This window comes from Cynoglossus semilaevis, chromosome 9, assembly GCF_000523025.1.
Source record: "Cynoglossus semilaevis isolate Cse_v1.0 chromosome 9, Cse_v1.0, whole genome shotgun sequence".
NCBI lineage: Eukaryota > Metazoa > Chordata > Actinopteri > Pleuronectiformes > Cynoglossidae > Cynoglossus > Cynoglossus semilaevis.
In genome coordinates this window covers 588,569-607,367 of record NC_024315.1, presented here as the reverse complement: position 1 = coordinate 607,367, position 18,799 = coordinate 588,569, and the positions used below count along the sequence as shown (strand labels likewise).

At 40.0% G+C, this 18,799-nt stretch overlaps 2 protein-coding genes across 5 annotated transcripts in view; one reads left to right on the top strand and one right to left on the bottom strand.

The window, feature by feature from the left end:
- LOC103383206 (hemicentin-2-like) overlaps nucleotides 1–15,414 on the top strand; it is a 16,220-nt gene extending 806 nt beyond the window's left edge. Inside the window, exons 1-13 of one of the 4 annotated variants that reach the window (XM_025058357.1) lie at nucleotides 45–938; nucleotides 1,167–1,678; nucleotides 8,184–8,313; nucleotides 9,676–10,029; nucleotides 10,136–10,318; nucleotides 10,497–10,829; nucleotides 11,305–11,514; nucleotides 11,600–11,851; nucleotides 11,928–12,188; nucleotides 12,884–13,013; nucleotides 13,423–13,498; nucleotides 14,605–14,786; nucleotides 14,869–15,414. In XM_025058357.1, coding sequence (XP_024914125.1) covers nucleotides 8,259–8,313; nucleotides 9,676–10,029; nucleotides 10,136–10,318; nucleotides 10,497–10,829; nucleotides 11,305–11,514; nucleotides 11,600–11,851; nucleotides 11,928–12,188; nucleotides 12,884–13,013; nucleotides 13,423–13,498; nucleotides 14,605–14,786; nucleotides 14,869–14,935 — 2,103 coding nt within the window. In that variant the 5' untranslated portion in view covers nucleotides 45–938; nucleotides 1,167–1,678; nucleotides 8,184–8,258 and the 3' untranslated portion in view covers nucleotides 14,936–15,414. Of the gene's footprint in view, nucleotides 1–44; nucleotides 1,679–8,183; nucleotides 8,314–9,675; nucleotides 10,030–10,135; nucleotides 10,319–10,496; nucleotides 10,830–11,304; nucleotides 11,515–11,599; nucleotides 11,852–11,927; nucleotides 12,189–12,883; nucleotides 13,014–13,422; nucleotides 13,499–14,604; nucleotides 14,787–14,868 lie in introns of those variants that run through there. The other 3 variants (XM_025058359.1, XM_025058358.1, XM_025058360.1) reach the window with 3 other exon arrangements.
- On the bottom strand, nucleotides 2,127–7,197 carry atpv0e2 (ATPase H+ transporting V0 subunit e2). Its single transcript, XM_008316238.3, has 4 exons — nucleotides 6,938–7,197; nucleotides 5,800–5,847; nucleotides 4,969–5,085; nucleotides 2,127–4,561 (listed from the first exon to the last, which is right to left on the bottom strand). The coding sequence occupies exons 1-3, from the start codon at nucleotides 7,039–7,041 to the stop codon at nucleotides 4,992–4,994; spliced, it is 246 nt and encodes an 81-aa protein (XP_008314460.1). The 5' UTR covers nucleotides 7,042–7,197; the 3' UTR covers nucleotides 2,127–4,561; nucleotides 4,969–4,991.
- Nucleotides 15,415–18,799: the final 3,385 nt, after the last annotated feature.

Sequence of the window (18,799 nt, the reverse complement as noted above, 5' to 3'; positions counted from 1 at the left end):
TATATATATATATAGTGTATATATAGTGTCTGCAGCTGTGCCCCTGTGATGGAAAGACGCAGCCATCCACAGCACAGCCAGTGTTATTCAGGCCAACTCATATACCATAGCTGCTTGCATAAGACTGTTAAATCTTAATGTTCTCTCAGAGGAAAGTTGGCCGTCACTGCGCATGAGCAAACAAAGGCACTCTTGATGAATATTCCAGCAGATAGGCTGCAGGGTGTTTGTGTGTGTGTGAGTGCGTGCGTGTGTGTGTGAGTGTGTGTGTCTGCCACTTACCGTCCACTGAGGTCAGTCTGTAGGCTGTGTGTGTGTGTGTTGGCTTAAATAATGCACATCTACTTATCATTCAGGAGTTTAAACCCTAACGTAGGCCATAACGTTGGTATACCTTCCTTCACAGGACAGTGTGTGTGTGTGTGTGTCTGTGTGTGTGTGGATTATAACAGACTTCTAATCTTTCTGTCTGGGTTGTGACTGGAGGACAAGAATGAATGTCTGTTGTTTAATCAATCACACGAACACTGCGGCTTTTTTCCAAATGTCACCCAGACTTAATGGGCTGTTTACTCATTAATCTGCATCCAGAGGGAGTATGCCGGCAAGGAGTGAATTATAAATGAATGTTTGTCCTGCTAATGCAGGAGGACAGCCGGGGAGACGAATAAGAGTAATCTTATATACCATACTCATAACCCAGCTGAACGTTCGGCGCAGGGCAGACGGCTACATTATAGGTTCATTTTCTAACCCCACCATAAATAACAATCAGGCACGATGTTGTTTCATTATCTAATTTACTTTGATTCATGGCCCTGGTAAAATGAGCCTTCATACAAAACCACTATGACTGACTGGTGAAGAAGAAGTCAAATCATCAGGGTCGTCTCATCTCCAGGAAACTTTTAAACAAAGGCCGGAAACACACACACACGGTAAAGTATGACTAGTTGAAGGTTAAGTTATTCATATCAGTAATAAAGGAAAAGCAAAAAGACAAAGCCTTTGGCTTTTTTGCTGTCATTCTCATAAAGGAAGTACATTTACAGTATATACAGTGTATTGTATAAAAATTATAACATTTAATGTTTAAAAGCAGAAATTAAATGTTGTATTTATGCCATTTTGTTATATTTAATAATGTGTTATGGTCATTTTATTAGTGAGTCAGTATAACCACGCCTTACCTTCCACACGTGTGTGATGGAACAGCATCTCATCAGTTCTAAGACATACAGCAGACGTTGCACGTTCTACGCTGCAGAAATGTCGCAGCTTCCCAATTGAAGGGTTTCGTATGAGGTACGTAAGAACCGCCGCGAGAATGTTTGTTTAAACAAGCGAGTTAGCCTTGGTCGTGATCGTCAAGGCGACGTCATCATCGTGCCACGGTCTGTTGTGAGCGATGAAGCCGTGTTTAATGAACCTCGGTTAAACCTGACGGGCAGTAACCCCGGGGTTGCCTTATTAATGTGTCTGTGTGTCTGTTGTTCTGTCCTAGAGAGATAAGATGAACTTGTACCAGGCTGATGTGCAGATATCGTTCAAACTCTGAGCTGCACCGTATTCTCTGAACCAAAGACCAGGCCGTTCCACCAAGAGCCCAAGTCTCCAGACTTCATGCGGGTGTGGACCAACTTTCCTGTGGGTCTGTTTTTTACCAGTTAATTATCAGGTAATTACTATCAAAAACGCTGCATCACGCTGCACCTCCAGAGCCCTATTGACAAATACTTCATCATTCACAGTGGCCGTGGACACCGGTGTAGATCAGGGTGGTCAAACTCAGGGGCATGTTTGGTTAGGGAGGACGTAGCGACTGAGCAGAAATCTTCTTGTAATCTCAATCTTAATCTGCCAAATCAGGAAACACGTCTCAAAAATAGTTTTGACAGAGAAAATCAAGAAGTAGCAAAATATTGCAAAATCAATATTTTCTTATATCCCTAATATATAGATAAGTTAAGATAGTTGAATGAATCACTCTTTGCTCCTACTTTATTCTTTTGCCCCAATTTACCCCAACTGCCCCGAGGCTTCTAAAGTGCAACCTGTGGATCAGAGTGAAATATCTCTGTGAGCAAAGCGAGGACAGAGACACACACACACACACACACACGAGACAGATTTCCGTCATGTTTTATTGGGTACTTTTTCACCACTCACACATTTTCTACTTATTACAAGGTCACATAAAGGATCTCATCTCTGCCAGTAATTACATCTGACATTAGGAAGAGTTTTGTTACCATGGTGATTTGGTCCCCATCTCCATCCACAGAGCCAGAAATAATTTAATAATTTAAGATGAAACAGCAGCTGGTTTTCACATGCAATACAGCAACGTCTCAGACCTGAACTGTCCTTGCTGCAAGTCAAAAGTTCTACGACAAATGAGTAAAAATCTGTTTATTTATGAAAACAACGCGTTTATTTCTCTATCAATATTGACTTCATCTGAGAATTCCAGAGAACTTTTTCACAACAGGTCACAGTTCACTGTGTGAAGAAGGAAAAAATAATTAAGTGGGCCTAGATTATGGCTGGAAGGAGGAAGTAGCAGAATTCCTTATTAAATTTACACATTAATATGAATAAAAATCATTTAAACTCCATTGATACGACACTATAACGCAATAAGTATGTGGTTCCTCGGGGGCTCGAACCAAAGACATTATATATGTAAGTATATTGTCCACATTGAGGATAAAAAAAAACAAAAACTAAAATTTTCTTTAAAGTCATACGGAATATTAGGACTTATCCTGGACGTGAGAACGCAAATGATACGGTCCACAATCACAGGACACACTTGAGGCCACTGTTCACTAACGGTGAAATAAAGATGATGAACCTGAACCTAACGTTCAAATCCAGTTGACCTTGTCCATGTACCTTGAACAGTGGTGCTCCATCAGACGGCGTTCCCTGCTCTGTACAACAACGCCTGCAGTAACTCGTGTATATATATAAATGTGTGCCACCAACACAACTACCAAAGAGGGCTAGAGGAAACGATACAACACAATTTGGTCTTTCTAAAAAGTAGCTGTATTTTGATTTTTTATATTTGGCTGAAGCAAAGTGTTTTAAGAAAAGGGGAGAATGCTAAGGACAGAGTCAAGGGGCAGGAAAGGGAGGGAGGAAGGGAAGGGTGTCTGGGGGAGGGTGTGCGGTGGTCAGGCCGGGGGTGTGTGAGGAGGAAAATGTAGCTGTGCTGATGGCTGTAAGCTCAGGCAGCAGGTGTGTCTAAACCAGCATCAAATATCCATGTTTGTCCTTGAAACTTTCAAAACACTGTAGAAGTTAAGGGAGGATCTTTGACGCCAGGAACCGTTAGCTGTCAGCAAGTTAGCTACTAATGGATGATAAACTGAGACACCACTTACATGGGACAAGTTTGTACCTGTTAATCTAGCATGTAATATGACTGTTAACATTTTTACTAGGGCTGTGTTCAATGTGTTAAATGATGAAAAACTTTTAACGCATAACCAAAAGCTAAAATCTGAGTTTTACTTTTGCCTACTTTTCGTCACATTTGTTCCGTATTAATAATTGCGTCATTTTAATTGCTCACAAATAAAAACAGGTGTGAACCAGACCTGACATCACAGCCTGTTGTTGGAAACCTAACCTCATTAGTTTTTTAAATTCAGGGATTAAAAAAGTTCAACACTATGAACACGGACAAACATCTCACGTTTAAAAAAAACAAACCCAAAAGTACGTGTTTAATGTACTTAAAAATGTGTTCCTTCTCTCTGTGCATCTAAATGTCCCTACTGCACATCGACTGCTCACAGGTTTCCATCAAAAAAAAAAGGGTTTGAGGGGAGTGGGAATGAACTGCGTGACTAAATCACCATGGCAACGAGGACCTCCGGGTGTAGAGCATAAGGGGAATGTGGGAGGGAGGTTCACGCTGAAGTGGTCCAAAGTGGAGGCAATTGCTCTTTGCTTTTTTTTTCTTCCAGAAATTCTCTTTGGCGGCCACCCAGGTTTTCACACACACACACACACACACACACACACATATACAGACAACAGCATTACATCACTGATCATCACAATTATATAACAAAACCGTACTGACAAAGCAGGGCACAATAAATACACACACACACACACACACACACGAGTTAGTGTTCACTGACAGGAAAAAGTAACAAAAACTTTGTAGTCGATCAGAGACAGTGAAGGTAAATATATGCTCAGAACAGAAGAAGTCTTGGTTTCAAGTGTCATGGTAATTATCAACAGCATAAAAAATATAAATAATAACCCTCCGTTTCTACTAGTGCAAGAATCCCACAAAAAGTCACACTCTGCACCGCAGTGGACATTTGAATGCACCGCCACAATTGGGCCTAAATCTTAAAAGGACACACGCTGTACACTGTACTGAAGAGATACGACAGGAGACAATGGTGGACTGTGGAGTTACATGTTCTCAAGGTTAATGTTCAAGGTCAATGATAGTGCGTTGTCTTGCATTCTAATGAAGTCCACTGTACTCCAGTGGGGTTTAAATCACACGGACCGTCATCACACAGTCCTGGAGAGGAAAACAGAAGCCACAGAATGAATCATACTGCAGTTCTGCTTCATGTACGTTATGTACTGCAACTCTGAGGTACTTGGATTTACTGTATGGTCAATATCTGCAAGAGATGAGCTGAAAGATGTGACCAGTGTTATGGGTCCAGGTAGGCTGGGAATCTCTAAGTTACTGTCAGGTTGTAAACTTCCCCCAAATTATATAAATTATATAAAGTACTACTGGATAAATCCATACCCTCCATCACTGAGGCTAAATACGAGGAACAGGCGAAGACTGAGCAACAATTAATGCCAGAACAATATCGACTGCTACTGATATCGTAGTTAATATCACAGAGTCCGAGGAAAGTGTCATTTTTCAGCTGTGGAAGTTCACAGTTAAAAAAGGAAACATTTCTGTACCTTTGGAAGTTGTTGTGACAGGATTACTCCCAGAAGTAGCGCAGATACCATATGGTTTCATTCTTCAGCTGAGGGCCAAACAGTGGGTTGGTCTGGGCCAGAATGGCTATCAACCAACTAGGAGCAAAGATAAAGACAGAGCAGAGAGCTATCAGCAGGGGGCGACCTCAAGTTTATGTCTACATCATGCATTTCTTCTGTCCACTGGTGCACCATATGCTGAAAAAAAAGCCACATTATGGAGCCTGGGTGTGATTTGATGCAGGTCGACTAACAGTTCCAAGAAATGGGACTATTGGAAGGTTCTGGATTCCCAAGCCCTGTGTCAACTGTAGAATTTAAAATGGTTTAACTGAGATGAATATTTAATAGCATTTTTAATCTAATAGCATTTTTTAAATTTATTTATTACATTTATTAAAATGCCAACTTTTGATTTCAAAGTTTGAAAAACCTCTTGAAAACAAAAAACAAACAGCCAAACCACCGTCACAATTTTGGTGGGACAGGAGCTCCCTCTAGTGGCGGTTTTCCATGTACAGTACTTGATCAATGAGGTCGATGATGTTGGGAAACTGCAATGCAACTGTATGTTGTGATATCTTTAGCCAGAATATTGATTAAGTTAATATATTTACTGGCTTTTGTGTCATGACATTTTACACACAAACATTTAGGAATTACACAGCTTCACACGTTAAAACGCTTCCATTATACCACTGAGTCTTCCCACACAATTATTCATATTTAACTTGACATAGAATGTTGACGTCAACAACATGTTTCTTCTAAGCTCTGAACAGAATGTGTGTAAATTGAGTTTATACTTACAACAGATAGCAGCAGACCGCTGTCAGGACCAGACTCGTGACGATGACTCTGTAAAAGAGAAAGTTTTTTTTTTCATTTCTAATATTATGTGCAGTAATGATTATTTTGTATAAATATGATTTAACCGGGTACTGAGACATACACGTCTAAGGCTGAGTTCTAACACTACAGAATTGAACCACTAGACGGCAGTCAAGCAACAGAAATAATGTATACCAGTTGTTAAGCCCAGCTTTGTAGCACTTTAGCCGATGCTAACTCTTTTAAGCAATATAACATGAAATATCAAATGTTTATGTCACGGAGCGCAATATTATCAATTTATACATTAATACCGATTTTGTAATGTTTTCATTGGAGACATACAGCTCCACAGAACAACCATATAATCGTCCAACTGTCAGCTAATGACCTCCGGCTAAAACGCGTCTGTCCTAATGGGCATTTTTATATCAAGTAGGCAAATGCTAGTCTTTTTACAAAAACCTAAATGTCAGTAATTCACGTAGAACACATCTGCAATTAAATGTAAACACAATTCATTGACATTTAACCCTAACTGGTTAGCATTGTGGTGTAAATACAAGGTTTTATTTATTTATTTTTATTTTATGGTAGTGTCATTTGGTTTTGACGCTGATGGCAATAATATACACGTAAAAATAAAGTCATGTGAATTATTTAAATCAAAGAAGAGTTTCAAATGTGAAGAATAAGAATTTAAGAATAAGAAGGTAAGAATTTACCGCCCTGGAGTGTTAAATATTTGTGCAATGTAAGAAGTGTAAACGAGCCTGCTGAAATATTCAGAAGGTCGTATGGTCACATACATTAATTTTGTTTAAAAAAGAAAGTAGAAAACAGAAATAAATACATGTTTAAATGAGTTAACTGAAGCGACACGAACCGGGGATGGACGAATACTGTATATGGACGCATGTATGGATACATTGAAGGACTTGTTCGGGCCTTAATCACACGCTCATATATTATTGACGACGGAATTATTTTAAACACGGTAAACATTGGGTAAATGACACGAAAACACCAAATAATGACAGGTAGTTTAAAACGAGCGAACATTCACGTTAACGGGCAAAGAATATATTGTTATAGGACAGCGTTAGGAACCACCTACCCCCTGTTAGGTCCTTTGGGCACTAAAAACGGAGCGACGACACCCACCAGCCCCCACAGCGTGGTGAAGCAGATCATGGGCAGGGTCAGCGAGTGAGACACCATGGCTGTAGTCCCCAAAAACGTGCACAAATGGAAATAAAACGAAGGTTTTAATAAAAATCACCTCGGTTTCTCCTGCCGTTATCGCTGAGCATCAATGGCTGCTGAGCCAGGTCGTCGCTTCGTGGACACCCGCCCATTTTGGCGCTTCTGTTACACGATTGGTCCAATAATACGGTGAGGGGATTTTGATTGGTGTAGCACGCTGTTTATCAAGATTAGAGGGCCAGTGATTGGCCGGATGTTAGTCGGGGCGTCAGACAGAAGGCAAATGCACCTGCATGACTAAAGCAACGTTTCCATCATCATGAATGATTTAAGAATTATTGTTGGAAATTAACAAACTTCCAGTTTAGCCAATATAATACATTTTTGCCACATAACTGAAATGTTGGAAAAACGGGTCTGTTTCCTTCTCCCGTTCTGCCCCCTGGTTTACGCCTGAACTTTGTCTCATGAAAGCCAAAGGCCGAAAACTTAAACGGCTCCAACGCAAATCAGGACTAACTATTCACAAAGACATTTACAAAAATCACATGCTGCACTACAAGGACTGTATCACCTAAACAAAAATCCAACTACTGCACTGGTTTAATCTGTTCACATGAAGGTAACACCAAATCACTATACTTACTGTATAAGAAGATTGTCCAAGCTCCAGACTCTCTACCATCTCATCTGTAAAAATTGCTGTTATTGTTTGAGTTTGAGTTGTGGTGAAGCTGTGGTCCATCGTTCACATTTACATTCACAGCTGCTATATTTATGACTCTGGGATAAAATTTTAGGAATCAAATTCTCCGTCTTGAACTTGTAGGATTTTGAGTCAGAGATATTTTGAAATATAATTCACTCAGTACAACTGCCTGCTCACCATAGGTGTAGGTGTAAAGAGCCTTGTCTTGAAGGCGGTTTACTCACAATAAGTCCAACACTTTCTCTCTACCAGTAAAAGTACATCTCGACTGGTATTGTTACCACCATTTTAACCATTTTAATTTCTTAAAACCAACACAAAAGTAACACCTTTTTTTTTTTTTTGACGAATGGAAAATTTATTCTCATTTGCTCATTGGAAAGAGGAAGTCAAACATGTGACACCCTAGACATGATTTATTACAACTTTCGCTCATTGCAATTTGTAGCAGATCTTCAGCATCCTTCCTTAATGAAGACACAGTCACATTGGATGTGATTCTACTGAAACCTGAGAAGCAGTGATGACTTTTAAAGACGCAGTGAGAAGACTCTTCCTCCTTCTCGTCTGTGTGCCAGGTACTGCACCGCAACATCCGCAACACAACACTGTGTTTAATGTTATTATGTTTAAGTTATTTTAACATTTAAGTCAAGAAAAATGTTTTGTCTATATATACATATATATATAAATAAAAATAATAAAATTATTATATATAAATTATTTAAATTATTATATATAAATAAAAATATAAACCAGGAGTAAATATTCTAAACGTATTTTCAATTTGATTTTAATAGATTGGTTACAAGAAGGTTCTACAGTAAACAACAAATACAATATAGTGTTCGCAAGATAATAAAATCAGGGTTAGGGTTAGGGTTTCATTGTATGAAAATTGTTGTATGTATGAAGTGCTTCATGTCACAGGTGTAGAGTTTGTGAGAAGATACAGAGTGAAGTTTTGGACAAATAAAGTTTTGGTTTCTGTTCTATGTACAACTGTCCAAAATGCCCCCGTTGGTGGATGTTATGCTTCACTGGAGTCAGTCTCCAGTGAAGCACATCAGCCACTTATAAGTTGTTTTGTTTCTCATATACATGTGCAGTAAACCCTGTCTGCGTGACCTTTTGTGTTCTTGTGACCTCTATCAGGCCAGAACAACATCAAAGAGAAGTACATTTGATAAACATGCGTGATTGTGGTTGGGTAATCTCCTACCACCTACGCCTTTTCTCGGTCAACGGGTGATAACGCCCACCACCACCCCACAGGTCACAAACAAATAAACCAACAACAAATAACTAAACTCACTCATGCGCACTCTTAAGAGTGCACTTTTGTTTTCGGAAGGTTTCAGGTTTGAGTCCACCAGCTGCCCAGTTGCCCACTGAGGTGCCCTGAGCACGGCACACACACTGCTCATTTTGGTGATGGGTTAAATGCAGAAGTCACATTTGGTTGTGTGCCATGGTGTGCTAAAAAAACAAGAGAAAAGCTGTAAAAAAAAGTGTCGAGAACATGTGAACAAACAATGTCAAACAAATGTACGAAACATTGGTGTGAACCATGAGTGAGATATAAAGAGTTTGCAGAAGCCACAATGCATCAGTGTCACCAGAAATGACAGGAAGCACAGAGTGATACGGTGTCACAGTGGGTCAGACCTGACCCTCTGCAGTTTCCTCCTGTGGTAGTTGGTAAGATGCTTCCTGCAGCTAATATTACTACTCTGGAGAGGAACAGGAACGTTGGAATGTTTTTTTTTCTGCTTCTTCTTTTTTGAAAGAAAAAAAAAAAGAAAAGTAAAACTGGGGGATTCCAAACAGTAAACTCAAAATTATAACTGTGGAGGGGTGGAGCAGACACTCATTTGTGCTCTGGGTTTAATCTAATAAATGTATGATCTGGTCTACGGTCTCTTCTCTGTTGATTTCAGGGACAGAGGGGGCAGATGGCTGGACTGTAACCTACCACAATACTACTAGTTGTGCTTTAAAAGGATCAACAGTTGAGATAACCTGCACCTTCCATCACCAACTCGGAATAAATGACCGTGGTGTTACAGCCAAGCACACATTCTGGTTTAGAAAGCAGCAGGACAATCAACGCGTGGATCTGAGGACAAACAGGACGTACATAGGACGTGTGAGGTATCACTGTGACAGTGATCGCTGCTCTCTGAGCATCAATGACCTGAGAGAGAGCGACGCTGCCGTGTACGTGTTCGGATTGATCACCAGCCAAGGCTCTGAAGTGGCCGGTGAACCTGGAGTCACTCTGACTGTCACAGGTACCGACGTCGTTGGACCACTTATTTATGACACAGAACTGAATGACACAGAAGTACCCGAAATTGTCCTGAGTTATTTCTAAAAGTCTGCATTTTCTTTCTCCAGATTTACAGGTGACAAAGAACCAAAACAACAATCACATGTGTCAATCCAGGTGTCCTGTTTCGAATCCTTCCTACATCTGGTACAAGGATGGAGAAAAAATACAGGGAAAACCTGACCAAACCTCTTACAGGACCACCTCATGTGCATTACAAGGATTGGAGAAATTCCCATCACCACCTGAGTGTGAGTTTAGTCCTCAAACAAAAAACTTTTGTTTTATTAAACATCATTTTACTGTGGAAAACCTTACTTGTGATAGAACAATGACTTAAATCAACCATGTCAAGTTTGAAATAAGATACATTTTGGATTTTACACATTGATAATAATAATAATAATAATAATATAATGTGTTTTCCAGGTAACTCAGGAAATTCATGTGCCACAGTGGTTAATGTCGAGAGAAGCATCTGTGCCTTTACAGGCTCCTCTGTGGACATCTCTGGGATTTTCTACAGTGATTATTATTATAAGTTATCTCCTTTATGGTTTGTTGCTGAAAGGGAACAGCAAAAATGGGACATACCAGGCAATGTGTACCAGAGAAAAGCTCGGTTTCAAGGTTTTGCCAGAAACGGACAGTTAAGACTGAGAATTACTAACCTGGCAGAGAGCGATTCAGGAGAGTATCGTTTTGGATATAAAACCTATTCAAGGACATACAGTTTCCCAGGCACAACTCTGACAGTCAAAGGTACTGACCAGCTCCAAGTTATTTGCTTGTTTAAATAACCGATGAATGCTAACCCTGTTACAAGTCAATTAAATCACACCTCCCAATACAAATGTTAGCCGCTCAAGAAATTTGTACATAATTTGCTAATGTTGACTGATATTTTTTTAGATAATCGTCCATCCCTAATTTAAACCATGGCACACAGCTGTTACTGATAGTCTGCAGAGTCAGTCTATACAGTAGGGTCATTTCCTGACTTAAATGTGGGCGCATGTTGCTACGCTACGAACGGATGTTCCATTCATGGCCTGTTTTTATGGCAGGAATTGTAAATGCCAAATGAGTTTCTTGTAATCTCTCTCCACAGACTGACTATAGAGTTCCCAAAGCATGTGGCCCACAGGCTGCTCTTTGAATGGGCCAGATGTAGATTTTAGTAAACGTAAACGTATTCAGGTGAACATTTGTCGACATGTTTATTACCTGTACACAGATCCAGACCTAAAGGTGGAGGTAATCTGGACGTCGACTGGCGGAACACTGGTCTGTCAGAGCAGCTGTCCTTTCTCTGACCGTTACTCTTTCTACTGGTATAAGAATAACAGACCAATCTACAGAGAAACTTCTCCAGTTCTCAAAGGACATGCTTTTTCTGAAGGTCGTTATTCCTGTGGTTTTGAGAGATACCATTCCAGGGAAGTCTGTGAGTTCACGACACTGCATCATCCTCTGTGTGTTTCTTACACAGAAACATCTAATTTGACTTCAGTCATGTTTATGTTCTCCAGATGCTCCGAGAATTCCCACAGTGAGTCGCAATAAAGAGGTAGTAGAGGGCAGTTCAGTGAATCTGACCTGTAGTACTGATGCTAACCCAGCAGCTACTTACACCTGGCACAGAAGCAATCAGTCACTGGTCAGCCCACAGTCACTGTTTCACATGTCGTCAGTGCAGTTGTCCGACTCTGGGGATTATTACTGCACAGCTGAGAATGAGCTTGGAAAGACTAGGTCTCAGATTGTCTCAATTACAGTGACGTGTAAGTAGAAATCTGACATTAAATATAAATAATGAGGTTGATGACCAAAGTGCTCACATGCCGATGTTTCTTCCAGATGGTCCAAAGTTCTCTGTGTTGTCAGTGAGTCCCTCTGGTGAGCTGGTGGAGGGCAGTTCAGTGACTCTGACCTGCAGCACTGATGCTTACCCTGCTCCATCGTATACTTGGTACAAAGACAACCAAGTTCTGCGCCAGGGATCTGTTCACTTTTATAATTTCTCCTCCATCAGCTCTGAGGACAGTGGTGTCTACAAATGTCAGACTGAAAATCACATCCATCGAAAGATTTCTCAGCTGGTGTCTTTGGAAATCAAGAGTAAGTTGAGACCAAACTCAAAGAAGTGGTGTTCAAAGTTGGGGAGTTACCTTCAGCTCGTACTGACCAAGACCCTGACTGTGGAGTGATGCGGTTTGCATCAATCATTCTGTGTATAAGAGTGTGTAAATCAATTTTCACTGAACTTAAAGATCAGAGGAGAAGCTATTGACCACTGCCCAGGTCAGGGAGTAGGAAGCAGTTTAATACAGAGATACTTTCTGTGAGTTGAGACTAAAATGTCACACTTTTATCCTTTTATCGAAGGAAGGAAATTATTACTGTGAAGTTCAGAACAGAGTAGGACGACAGAGGTCGGCCATAACAGTGAAGTCATTCGTAAAAGGCCTGTTTAAAATGAGTAAATGTTCACCAATTAGCTCCTGGGTAAACCGATTAGCCAAATTGGTGGCAGCTAATATTTTACTCATAATGAATAACAATTTAATTCTAGTCCGTAATGAAATGAAAAGCAAAGTGAATACATTGAGATTGCAGTTCCTTTGACCCGGACGTGGGGCGGCATTGTCCTAGTTTTAATCATGTCTTAGATAACATGATTAAAATAGAGTTGTGATTTATACTACATTTTTTGAGTGCATTAATGAAATCAAAAGGTGGTTTAACAATGTAATTGTCACAGTTTGTGTAAAATTATAAAACCATTTCATTTAAGTTTTTTCTTTCCAAATCAGAAGCATGGAAACAGAAAGCAACTGGTATAATAACTGGGATTTTCCTGGCCTTCATTCTGGCTCTCGTCATCCTGTGGATCTGTCGTGTGCGGGCAACGCAGGGAGCAGGCAGGACCCAAATGCAGTACTGGTGAGACTCTTTCTGGTGCAGGAAGTTTTATTTACAAGGTCCAAATTAACAAAACACGAAGAACAGGCAGGCATGGAACTCTCTTCGGAACACGAGGAAACACAGAGTAGGAAACTCACGAAGCTCTAACAGAGAGCTCTAACACAAACATCTAACACGAACACGATCACAATGATCCAACCCTGACAGAGTGAGGGAGAGGGGTGTATATATACACAGGGAACACCAGGTGACACAAGTGAAGTTAATTAACAACAGGTGAGTGTGATCCCACAGATTACCCCACAAAGACAACAAGGAACACGGAAACAGACAGACATGACAGGGTCAGGTGATCAGTCGCTCACTAACTGCACTCTCCATCTGCTTGCATTTGTTCATTCACTCACTTGTTAATGTTCCTGTCCAGGAGAGACAACTTCTCACCGCTGTGTGCTCTCAGTTGCCCACGGCTGAAAAAGAAAGGCAAGCGATCAGTCACAAAGGTGAGAAATAAAACGTTCAGGCAATTTAAACTGTGATTGGTGGGATACGAAAGCTTCTCGCTGTGCGAGGTGTCTTCAGGCAGGGAATGGAAGCAGCCGGTAGATGGTCGATTCGTTTTAAAAGCAATACGTCAAGCAGAACAGGTCCAACAATAAAGCAAATAGCAACCGGAGAAGTATTCAAGGAACATACAACACAAAGTTATATAGAACTTAAAAATACTTCCGATATGTCATTTACGCTTTTTATACTTATTTTGGGGGAGTGGTTTCATCTTCCCGGGCGTGTGTTTGAATGTGGTAGACCAATGGGAGGAAAACGGTTGGACCGTTTGTGGCCAATGATATTATTGCTACTGTTTATGACTGTGCCTACAGTCATCACTAGGTGGTGCTGCTGCTCCACGGTTCAGCGGGGTCAGGGGTTCCCTGTGGGAATGTGAATTGGAAGGTTTCCCCATTGTTCCCAGGGAGTAGAGTAGAGTTATGTGGAGGGTTGGTGTGAAATTCTCTTTGAAAGTGTGTGTGCTCCGGAAAGCCTTTTGGTGTCTTATCAGCTTCTTGCTGCAGACCCAACCAAATGTGAAAACCACTGAAACCTAACAGATATGATCATTTAGGGTGTTAACATCAGTGTGGTTAAAAATAACAAAAACTTTGACATTACTTTTGACAGTACATTGAATTACAAAATGCAGAGTAAATTAGTCTCAGGTCATTGACCTCAACCTGAACACCGGTATTAATTTAGAGCAGCAGGTTTCAATAGGTGAGGCGTGCCTCCCCTTGGGGGGCAAAGGGTCACAGCGGTGGCCTGCATTAAGCTGCATGCATAAAGTGAAATCATTTGCAAAGAATCGTTCATGAATGTCTTTTTTTTTTTTTTTTTTTTAAGAAATGTGAAAATAAATTGTTTTTAAATAAATTCTATTCCTAAGAAGATGCATGTACTGCAGAGGTGTGTGTGGGTTAGGACAGGCAGACAGGATTTCAGGGAAGTCAGGGCTCGGCTGTCCTTACCTACTCTGTACAGTAGGGGAGCCTCACACACACACAATTAGAAAAACCCTGACTTTGGTTTGAGGTTTGTTCATTTTGTTCCACAGCATGGAGCAGATGTTGACCAGAGATCATATGAAGCACAGCGTGAACCTGCAGAGCAGCAGGGTGAACTTTTCTACTCCACCATCTGCTTCTCACACGACCATAACAAAGCCATCTACTCCAATGTTCATTTACAGAAAGAGAAAGAAGATGAGGTTGAGTACAGCTTTGTTCGACTAGATGGGTGAGTCAAATGCATCACTACATTTATTAAAAAAATATATATTAAAGTCTGTTAACAGGAAATCTTCATGTTTCATTCACAGACCAAGTCCACGGCACCAGGAGGACGTATCTGCTCTTTACAGCACAGTAAACTATAGAACCAAGTGAGAACAATGTTCCCCTAAGGAACGAGTTCATATAAAATCGTTACCCCTTGAGGGGTGCGTGAAGGCATTTCATCATTTTGTTAGTTATCCCACTGTAGGGATGTTTCACACAACTGCATTTTCATTTGTTTGATGAGAATAACATATTTAGGAATAAGAGTTTTCATTTAAGTTCAGTGGGTGTCCTATCTACAATAGGTGGCGCTGTAGAAAGAGTTCAGCAACCTCTTCATTAAAACTTCCCCTTTCTTTTTAAGTTACTGCTTACTGTATATGTTGGCCTTTTACCAAAGATCATGTCATCGACTCCTTATAGAACTGAGAAAAAGAAAACATCCAGTGCATGGAATTTAAATCGTCTTCTGTTTGTTTGTACATTTCTCAGTTTAATCAATACTTTCCAATGAACTGATGATCTAAAGTATATAACTGACATGTGCACGCTGCATATTCTTAATAAAATCAAGTAAAAAAATTAAATACATCAGGCCTCTTAAAAGGTTCTCCTTTTCTGTCCAACTGGTCTTCACATCATGGTTTCCTCATCATCTTGTTTCTGCTTAAAGCATTTCTTACGGGAACTGAATCAATTCCTAGAACTGACCGTCCTCACACAGCTGTAGAACATCAGCAGATCGCATGATCGCATCAGTGCGAAACACATCAAGTCTTCACTGTAGTCTATCATGCTACTCCTCTGCTTCTGTTTAAATGTAAATTTAAATTGTTACAAAATGCATATGAGGAACCTAACTAAAACTGACAAGAGTAGGCAATAAGCAGAGTGAGATGGCGGCAGATTATCTGCTGTGGTTACCTTGGAGGGAGAAGAAACAGCAAGTGGCACATGATAATTTATCATTAAAAGAGTTGTTCTAAAACATGCAGAGTCACATCGCCACAGAGTCATACGTCTGATCACCTCTAAAAAAAACTGTCCCCCTGTTTTGAAGCTTCTTCATTAGATTTACTTTACAACAGTGTTTGTGAATGAGGATTATCTTGTTGTCCAAACACTTTCCTCCTTAGTGTGAAGATTGGTGTAAATACTCCTTACTCTGTATATGGGCTCTGTGCAGTACTTCTGCTCCCCCAAGTGTGAGCATCAGCACTTCGGCCAAGATAGCTAAAACAAGGCAATACCTTTTTAACCCATCTCCACAATTAATTACTACCTTTTCTTAATCACATAATTATATTACCTGATTACCTTGTTTTTACAAGTTAAGCGCTAGTTATATCAGTGTTATACTGATATAACTAGCGCTTAACTTGTTTTTAATCAATCTTAAATTTATACAACAATCAATTAAGTTGTTTTTAATCAATCTTATTTTTACATTACAATCGGTGGCGCAGGAAGTTCGTACCCATTCCAAGTGAAGTAGACTAGTAGGGCTGATGTCTTTAGCTTCCTCTGCCACCAGTAACAATAAAGTGTGGCTGCTTAAAAATAAATAAATAAATAAATAAAATAAAAAAACTACGACTACATACCCGGGTGTTTTTGGTCGGGTTGAAATTTAACCTCCGCATCTCCTGCATCCAGTCAGCACCACTTCGTCTACGGTAAATCACTGGGAGCTAACTTCCTTGTAATAGCGCGACGAAACGGTGCATATCGGCACACAGGAATGAAGTGCTGAGACTGTCATGATTTAAACCGGTAATGACCCAAATGCAGGCTCAGACGACGTTAAGTGAAAAAACAAGGATTTATTTTCTAATTCCACTTCAATAGGAATCACGAGGAACAATTGTTCAGGTCAATCTGGACGTTAGCTATCACGGTGGCTGAACAAACGATCTGACGACCAGTGGGAGAAAGGCCAGGGTTTTTATGCCGTCAGAGTGATGGGTTGATTGAAGGCAGGTGCTGAGGAACGGCAGGGGTGCTTCGGTGATTATCCAGGCAGAGTCAGGGAAATGTGCCACGCCCACTACACGGACAGAAAAGTGCACAACACAAGAATGGGGGAAAACACAGGGAAACACAGGGAACGACAGTCACGACTGTCATCGTGACAGAGACTGTAACCTTTGAATTCTAAAACCAATCATTGTTAAAATGCTGTTAAACTAAAACGCAACACTCAAACACGCTATCTCCCGCTGGAGCTGTGAAGTCGCCGGAAGCTTTGACCGGAAGTCCGAACGACATCAGACGCCATATTATGCAGATAGCTAAACTGTACTGTATGATATCGTACTAATGTGGATTATAATGATTTGGTTCCAAAAGGCCAAAATAACATTGGTTATAAAGTCTGTGCGCTGACTACAACACAGTTGAACGTTGACTGACAACATAAATCAGCAATAAATGGTCAAATTAAAACAACTATATAAAATGGTGAAATCTTGAAATGTACACTGCGAGGACAGCACAACCCGACTGCTAATACCGCCACGGGGTCCACGACCATAGTACACAGGGGTGTTGCATTTAATGTCCATGAAGTAAAATACCAGATTTCCGTGTTATGTGAAAAGTTCTTTAATATGTCAAGCATAATCACATATTTGACCTCTTTTGATGAGTCAAACCTCTGGACATTGCGCTAAAATCTTTAAGAGAAATGCCAGTCAATTAAAAAAAAAACATTTTTCACCACAGAGTTTTGATGAGAGATGACCAGGAAGACAATATACAGTACAGGTATAAGTTACTAAGTTACTTGTAGTCCGTAAACCTAAATATTTTCTCTTGAGGTAGTTTATTATACTTTTAAAAAATGCATATGTATGAGGAAGAAAAGAAGGCACAATCGAATACCGACCAACAAATTTGCCATGGAAACTGTGATCAAATTAATATTTCATCAAACAAAATGTCTTCAAATACAAATATAACCACGACATGCAAACAAACACACACACAAACTGGTGTAAGACCAGAGGAGTGGTTTCTCACAGTTTCCTAAGCAAGTCTGTCCAAACCGCAAGTCACTTCTTTGTCAGCCTATTCACATCCGTCATTGATAATCTGGAAAGAGGAAGGAAATGGATTGTATTAAGATCTCAACTTCTAACTTTTCTCTCAGTCTCTATTTGTTTATCAGGTGATCTACAGAGTGTGGACTTGTGGAATTAGTTTTTCCTGCAGAAAGTCTTGGTGGGAGGGGGAGGGGGGGGTTTGATGTCCACTAAAGATGACAGCAGTTAATTTTATTGTTCTTCTTCTTCTTCTGACAGTGCCAGGTAATGTATTTGACGTCAGATATTTTATGTCTTCCCTTCAGTTCCATTGTCATCCTTCTTCTTGTCCTCCTGTGTCTCTGCTACAGGTCTACCTGTAAATGTTGGAGTTTTGTATTTGGGTCATCCATATATTTAGTTCTGACAGTTACTTATGTCTTTCAATCCATATTTAGGTTAATGTAAAACAAGTAAAAGAAAAGAGACAGGTCTGTAACGTCTTTCAGACACATTGTCTTTACTTCTTCGACTTAAAAAATCATCAATGTGCGTTCACTCAAAACAATGTTCTAACTTTTGTTTTCAGAAATGATTGTGAATTATTTCTATCACTTTCAAGATGACAAAATCTCTGAATATATAAAAATCCTATATATAAAAAATAATATATAAATATATATATATATATATATATATATAAGAGTTAAATTGCAATTTCTAAACATTAAAGCCTTTTATTCTAATGATATCTACGGCTTGACCTCACAGTTGTGTAACAAGTCATATATTTCTGTTGTTGGTTATTTGATTCACTGTTTGTTCCTGTGTTACAGTGACACAGAGTCAGAGAGGATATTCTGTGACCTACACTTCTACTGAGGTCTGTGTCCTCAGAGGATCAACAGTGGACATAACCTCCAGTTACAGTTACCCAGGCTCAGTGAAT